General features: G+C 43.3%; 1 protein-coding gene across 1 annotated transcript; it reads left to right on the forward strand.

The window, feature by feature from the left end:
* The first annotated feature begins 1,869 nt into the window (after positions 1-1,869).
* krt8 (keratin 8) lies at positions 1,870-7,402 on the forward strand. Its single transcript, XM_033629457.2, has 8 exons — positions 1,870-2,397; positions 4,181-4,389; positions 5,089-5,149; positions 5,283-5,378; positions 5,560-5,724; positions 5,898-6,023; positions 6,124-6,388; positions 6,550-7,402. The coding sequence occupies exons 1-8, from the start codon at positions 1,999-2,001 to the stop codon at positions 6,807-6,809; spliced, it is 1,581 nt and encodes a 526-aa protein (XP_033485348.1). The 5' UTR covers positions 1,870-1,998; the 3' UTR covers positions 6,810-7,402.
* The last annotated feature ends 280 nt before the right edge of the window (positions 7,403-7,682 follow it).

The raw sequence follows: 7,682 nt of genomic DNA on the forward strand, positions 1-7,682 counted from the left end.
ATTTGCGGACCGTAAATTTTTTTTTTTAAATGCGAATATTCTGGCTGTACTATTGTTGTCGGTGAGATCAGTATGTTACATGAACATTATTCCTTAGTCTCTGTGACATATTAGGAGGATTTTACGACTATTTGCTTTAGATTTCTTACATATAGCTCCTTTAAGGGTCACAACCTAGGATCAGTCAGTTGAGTCTGACCCAGCTAAAGGAACCATCATTTGTTATATCACATCTGGCTGATTTTCCACACAGTATTTATGAACACTTAAATGGTCTGGATTAAAGCAACAGTTTGACAGTTGGGAAATGCGCTCATTTGCACTTTTGCCAAGAGTTAGATGAGAAGATCGCTACCATTGAGGGTAGGCCTTTACTATGCAGGATTGTAGGTTACTGTTTTTAAATACACTCACCTGCAAAAATTAAAGTAAAAGGCAATGCCAGATTTGCTCTTGTTTGGCGTTTCGCCTCGTTGTATTTGCATTTATTTGGCGTTGCGTCTCTTGGTTGCCTGCTGCTTACGGTCTGGCACATTGTGGCTACCTTGAGGTCCTGCTGAAGACCCCACACACTTCTAGTGGGTCATAAGTAGGCTAATAATTGAGAAGGATTAAGTCTGTATGAGTCTATACATTGTTTTTTAGGAAAATCCTGCAGAGTACATATTTAAGTATGAAGAAGCAGCCGGTGAGCTAACCCTAGCATAAAGACTGGTTACAGGTGGAATGGTAATAAATATTATGCTACTAACATCCTTAAAACTCACTAATTAACAAGTTATATAGAGACTGATTTTATAAATGGCAATTTGTTTTGTTTTTTACCCTGTGTTGTGCTGACTTCCTGTCTATTTCAGTATGTCAGCTGAGGGATAAGAGGGAAATGAAATTCTTAGATTTCAGGTTCCCTCCAGCAATGATTATACAAATATGTAAGAAAAAAAAAACAAAAACCCTCACGTCAATAAAATCTTATTAAAATGTAAGACATAAAGAAGTGCAGCAGCTAAAATGCAGAAATAAGCCATAATATAATGTACAATGTAAAATAAAAAAGAATGTAGTGCAGTTGTAGACAGGAGCACAGTGAAATGAAATGTATAAACCTTAATGTAAACAGGTTGTACAGTAATGTAGTACACATAATTACGAACTGAGAAATAAGTATGAATTAAGTGCTGGTGAAAACTCCTCCAAACAGTAGAAACAATGGTGAGGGGAAGAAAATGGTTGCCGAATGGATCTGGTGTTGCCAAATTTACAAAAATTGTTGGTCGTTTCAAAAGAAAATCATCACTCCCTCCTTACACACACACGCACACACACACACACACACACCTTACCAGTGAATTATAAACACGCCTAAATAGATATAAACCAGCATTGATGTGTAAGAGACTGATGTGTAAGAGCTACCGAATTCTTATCAACCACCCATCAACCAACCCACCCCCGCACAAACAAGCACACACACACACACACACACACACACACACACACACAAACACGCACTGCAGTTTTCCTGATACGTAGCTGCTGCTGGATATAAATGATCTTTTTTTCTTAAGTCAAACAGTAATCCAGATCTTACATGTTGAATCAGCTGTGGTGTGTTTGAGTAGGTTTACCTGCAGAGTTACACACACATCAAAGCTCAGAAATATAACCACTAGTCAATCCTCCCAAAAGTTTTCTCTAACAACACAGAAAAGCCTGTAGAGAGAGACCAGGTAATGGTTTTGAGTGACTGGACAATGTGTCATAGAAGTGTAATGTTACAGCCCTGCCTCCCTATCTCACCCAGACATGCAGCCAATGGCAGCTCACCACAGTCCCCTCCCACAGCCACAGGCTTTAAAACTCCTCAGTCATTCCTGCCTTTTCTATCCACTCTGGTCTCTCCCCTCTGCCTGCCAGCCTGCCTCGCCATCCGAGCCATTCGCTCTGACCTTACCAGACTTCATTCATCCAACAGAGAAAAACACATTAGATTTCAGAATGGCCAGTTCTTATAAGACCACCTCTTACACTGTGAGGAGTTCCAACGCCCCACGGACCTTCAGCAGCAGTTCCTACGCTGGACCAAGCAGTATCACCTCCCGCAAGAGCTACAGCGTCAAGAGTTCCTTTGGAGGACCCACCAGGGCCTATGGAGGTGGCATCACCAGCTCCACTTCCTATGGCCTGAGCTCAAGCATGGGTAGTGGGGGCATGGGCATGGGTGGTGGCTTTGGTGGTGGCATGAGTGTCCATACCCCTATCACTGCCGTGACTGTGAACAAGAGCCTGCTGGCCCCACTGAACCTTGAGATTGACCCCACTATTCAAGCTGTCCGCACCCAGGAGAAGGAGCAGATCAAGACCCTCAACAACCGCTTTGCCTCCTTCATCGACAAGGTAAGAGCTAGTAACAGACACAATGTGTGTGTGCGAAAAAATATCAGGTTGCCAAGGCACTGATCTTTACCTTATGCTTCTCTTCAAACAGACAGAAACTGCTTTAGGTGCATGGAAAGCTCAGTCACAGTGTAGTCAAAAAGCTTTACAGTGCTGTGACATTATTATGCAATATTTGATATAGTGCTCCATATGTTTGCCACATGTTATGTAATGCTGATTTCCTCACTTTTGCTGTGTGGCAAAAGTTGATTTATTCCCTCCTCTGCTTTCGTCACCTCCCACGAATGCACTCAAGCAGGAAAAAAATGTGCTGTAGCTCAAACTTAGGGTTAGGCTCTCTATCTTTTGGCTCAGGCTGCCCTTTTATAGTGATGAAAAACAGACTTGCAGAAAGGAGAGACTGAGAAAGACAAAGAGAGAGAAAGAGAGAGAGAAAGCTAAGGGTGTGTCCAGGCAGAGCTCAGGGCTTGTGATACGAGTTACCTTGGGAATGGGCCCTCCCATAGCTGGGGTGTGGCTCTTTCTGCTGCCCTGGTGGCCCCCACCCCTCTCAAACACACACATACACACTCAGTCAGCACTGAGTGCTATTGTTACCTTAATAACAAAACCTCCTTTCATCGTGGCACATTTTAAAAGGAGTGTCCATTGGGAGTGTGCTGATTTTTAATCATTCAAATCAGCATTTAAGTCCAGTATCTAACACTCAGGAGTGTATCTGTCCCCTGGGGCCTCAGCAGTGGGTTAATATTTAAAAAGGCCAGTAGTTTCATGTTCTGGTCAATGCCAGCTGATTGGCTACATGTCAGCTCTCCTCCTGGCACAATGATTAAAGGAAGATAAAGTGCAGTTTGCATGCTTTAACACAAAGCAGATAAAATTCCATCCTATCATCTGCTATCTTGTGAAGGCAGTCCATCTGAAGGCACTTTATTATCTGTGTTTACTCCAGTTCAAATGAAGACCAGGAAAGGTTAGATCTCACCTGGAGAGTGCAGTGTATCAGAGCAAGGTCCATTGGGTCACATAGCTGCTTTCACAACCTTGCTTTTACTGTTCACAAATATGCAAACTCCCCACCTTTTCATCTTCCACCTTCACTTCTGCCCTCCCTTCTCTTCAGCTAATACATCACCCTCACTCCCCCCTCCAGCTCCTTTTTACTCCCTGCTCTCCCCTCATCACATCTCTATCACAGTTAAATATTTACCTTTCTGCATCAGGCTGCGGATGCAACTACGTTTCACCCCCTTCTCTCCCTGCATTCGTCCTCTTTGGAGCCTTGCCATACAAAAACAGGAAGACATGCGGGAGAAGGGTTAACTAGCCCCATTCCTCCATCGCCAGCTTTTTTTCCAACCTAGTTTTGTTCTCACCCCCCTCTACCTCCTGTCAGGATGTACGTATGTCAGGCCTTCCTTTGGAAAAGCCCGGCCAGTCTGGAAACCCTGCCAACAGCAGCTAACAAAGCTCCAACATTAGATAAGAACAACAAAGAGTGTAGAGGAGGCATGGCGATGGTGATTCAGATGATTGAGTGTGAGGATGATAACCCAGATAGGATATTGTTTTGTTTGTGAAGAGCAGATTTCAGCTGTATTGTACTTTTAAAGGCAATTTCATATGAATTCATAACTGATGACAAGGAATCTGTCTTCAAATATCCGTTGCAGTAAACAAGCATGTAAGTTGCTGATTCTTTGTAAAGGTTTCTTGATTAGTTGCTAATAAATAATTGTATATTTTCGCCTTTCTTTTTGCGTCTTTCTCTACACATCAGGTCCGCTTCCTGGAGCAGCAGAACAAAATGCTGGAGACCAAGTGGAACCTGCTGCAGGGACAGACCACCACCCGTTCCAACATCGACGCCATGTTCGAGGCCTACATCGCCAACCTGCGCAGACAGCTCGACAGCCTGGGCAACGACAAGATGAAGCTGGAGGCTGACCTGCACAACATGCAGGGCCTGGTGGAGGACTTCAAGAACAAGTGAGTGTGGAGGGGGCAATGAGAGCTAACGGTGTTCTGTCATGTAAAGAAGCGTATCTGGGATTCATCTTTCTCATTTAGGTTGCAGTGGATGATTTTCAAAATGCATAAAAACTTCATGCACAAATGAAATACAGCTGAATTTAAGAGTTCAAGGCTGCATTGTGCTTCAAGTCTAGCCTTGCAGCACACTGAGTTAATCTTTTTGTGGACTACTCCCTGCATCTGTCCATTCTCTTGCATCATACAAAATCTAGGGAATTACAGCACTGAGGAAGCATGTTCAGAACACCCATTACATTACATATGACTGGAGGTAAAAGTCATTTTACAGAGTTGGCTGTCTATAGCTTTACGTAAGAGGGCACGAGCCCTAATGTTTGCGTGTTGACATACACATCTGTAACACTACAATTGTGGCACACATATGTGTCAGTTGTCCACAGACAGATGAAACATGTCAGTCGAGTTCAGAGGAGCCCCAAGGGAGAAATATCAGCAACAGCTTTCACGCTTGGCCCAGAGTTAACAGACTGTGGGGAAAATGTCCTGGAGGAGTTCAAGAGTTAGGGATGGACTGCCAGCGCCTCCTAGTGTTATATTAATGCATAACCTCTCAAAACTGAACAGAACAGGGTCATGAGATGAGACTCTTTATGAATATTCAGAAGCATGAACTGTGTGTATTTTTTCTTTCAGGTATGAAGATGAGATCAACAAGCGCACAGAGTGTGAGAATGACTTTGTCCTCATCAAGAAGGTCAGCATTAGCATTCAGTCAATTTGTCTTTGAGATGCAATCATTTGATAACCTCTTTTGATACCTCTGTACATGAAGACAGTGTTAGCTTTTGTGATGTCTCATTCTAACAACCATCTTTTAATGGTTCAAGGATGTCGATGAGGCCTACATGAATAAGGTTGAGCTGGAGGCCAAGCTGGAGAGTCTGACAGATGAGATCAACTTCCTCAGGTCAATCTATGAGGAGGTACGACACAAAATCAGCTCAATGGCTGTCTTTGTTTTCATATTTTTTTTTCTCAGAATCTCTTCAGCATCTTGCCTCTTGTGCCATCCACAAAAGGACATTAGCTGGATGGGTGTCCTCAGTGAGGTGGGATTTACTAACCTCTCTCCTCTTCTGTTTTTTTTTTTTTGTGCTTCTTCAGGAACTGCGTGAGCTCCAGAGCCAGATCAAGGACACTTCAGTTATTGTGGAGATGGACAACAGCCGCAACCTGGACATGGACGCCATTGTAGCTGAAGTCAGGGCTCAGTATGAGGACATCGCCAACCGCACCCGCGCCGAGGCAGAGACATGGTACAAGACCAAGGTAACTGAGAACTCCTTTTGAATTTAATAGTTAATATTTCTGTTATTTATTTAGAAAGGTATATAGGGCGTGTGTTGCCAACCCTACTTGCCACGAGCATTGTTTAAACATGTAATGTTCTGATCAAGAGGTGTTCTAGTTTGTAATGTCTTGTATTGTTGATGTTTATTTAGTATGAGGAGATGCAGACATCCGCCAGCAGATACGGAGATGACCTGAGGTCTACCAGGACAGAGATCGCAGACCTTAACCGCATGATCCAGAGGCTGACATCAGAGATTGATGCCGTCAAGGGACAGGTATGGATAAAAGTCATAGCCATCATATAGTTTGTGTGTCATGTAACAATCAGGAGAGTGGACAAAGCCTTATTTTTTTAAAAAAAAAATCTCCTCACAGCGTGCCAATCTGGAGGCTCAGATCGCTGAGGCTGAGGAGCGCGGTGAGATGGCAGTGAAGGACGCCAAGTCCCGCATTAGGGATCTGGAAGAAGCCCTGCAGAGAGCCAAACAGGACATGGCTCGCCAGATCAGAGAATACCAGGACCTGATGAACGTCAAGCTGGCTCTAGACATTGAAATCGCCACCTACAGGAAACTGCTGGAGGGAGAGGAGGACAGGCTGGCGACTGGCATCAAGGCAATCAACATCTCCCAACAGAGCAGTAAGTCATCTTCATCAACCTCGCCTTCTTTGTCTTTGTCTTGACTTAAATCATAACAAAACTTCCTCATTGATTGTATTGTGTTAGATGTTTTTTAGCTTGAACAGATTCCACGCTTATGCTCATTTAACCGTTTTTTCCAACCTATCTTCTCTTAACAGCCAGCTACGGTGGTTTTCCCATGGACAGCATTAAGAGCAGCTACTCCAGCAGTGTAAGCAGCGGATATGGCGGCAGTGCATATGGTAGCGGTGGTGGATATGGTAGTGGATATGGCAGTAGTGGCATGACCGGCTTCAGTGGCGGCAGCTCTGGCGGCTACACCACTACTACCCAGACCAAGAAGAACGTTGTTATCAAGATGATTGAGACGAAGGATGGCAGAGTGGTGTCTGAGTCTTCTGAAATTGTTGAGGATTGAGCTGTCTAGTTTAGAGGTGTAGCAACCTGTCTGCTATGATCTACTCTCTCTGGTAGTTTTATACTTACTGTTCACCCCCCCCTCCCCAAATATGAAGTAAAATGCTTGCCAGCCACTCGTTTTTCATGAAGCAATAAATGATCCTAACACTACCAAAGATCTGAAAGGGACCAAAGAATTTATTATATATGTTTGATGTCTGACTGTCTGAACTAAAAAAGTAGTTTTGTCTCAGAAAGTGAGATAAAAACTGGGCAAATTGCAACTACAGAAAAGAAACATATAAATATGTAACACTCCCTTGAAATTTCTGCAACAGCTATTCCATACATGAAGGGCTATTTCCTCCAAATGGCGTTGCATAGACAGCGGTGTTGTCAAAGGAATGTGAATGTACTGAAACAGTGCTTCAGCGTTGTTGGTCAACTAATGTCTTAAAATTGCCTGCTGCAGTAGGTAGTGCATGTCTTCCCTATGCGTGTCCTGTAACTGAAACTGTTCGACCCCTTAGGAGGCTGCCCACATCATACTGTTGTCCTGAGGTGCTGTTTTTGCTACCAAACCAAATAAAAAAGGTGTTTACTGAAAGAAAATGATGTGTTTGTTTTGATTTTTGATAATGACTCAAAGAAAGAAAGAAAGAAATGTGGTAGTAGTTAATTAAATTCCAACAAATCTGATAGGAATAATTCGAAGCACTTAAAGAGTAACTAAACCCCCAGATGCCTGTGGATATTCTTATTTGTCCAGGTCATAGTTATCTCAAGGCAATTGAATCGAACGCAACTGGGCTTAGTTTTGTCTTAGAAGACGTTTCACCTCTTATCCAAGAGGCTTCATCAGTTCATGCTTGTCTGACTAGGCTGGAACTAG

The sequence above is a fragment of the Epinephelus lanceolatus genome, chromosome 8, assembly GCF_041903045.1.
Source record: "Epinephelus lanceolatus isolate andai-2023 chromosome 8, ASM4190304v1, whole genome shotgun sequence".
Taxonomy (NCBI): Eukaryota; Metazoa; Chordata; class Actinopteri; order Perciformes; family Serranidae; genus Epinephelus; species Epinephelus lanceolatus.

What these genes read in the sequence shown, in the direction of transcription:
- krt8 (XM_033629457.2), top strand. Translation starts at nt 1,999, where the DNA reads ATGGCCAGTTCTTATAAGACCACCTCTTACACTGTGAGGAGTTCCAAC. An exon ending in TCAGGTCAATCTATGAGGAG is followed by an intron (nt 5,379 to 5,559) that starts GTACGACACAAA and finishes GTGCTTCTTCAG; the next exon opens with GAACTGCGTGAGCTCCAGAG. An exon ending in TTGATGCCGTCAAGGGACAG is followed by an intron (nt 6,024 to 6,123) that starts GTATGGATAAAA and finishes ATCTCCTCACAG; the next exon opens with CGTGCCAATCTGGAGGCTCA.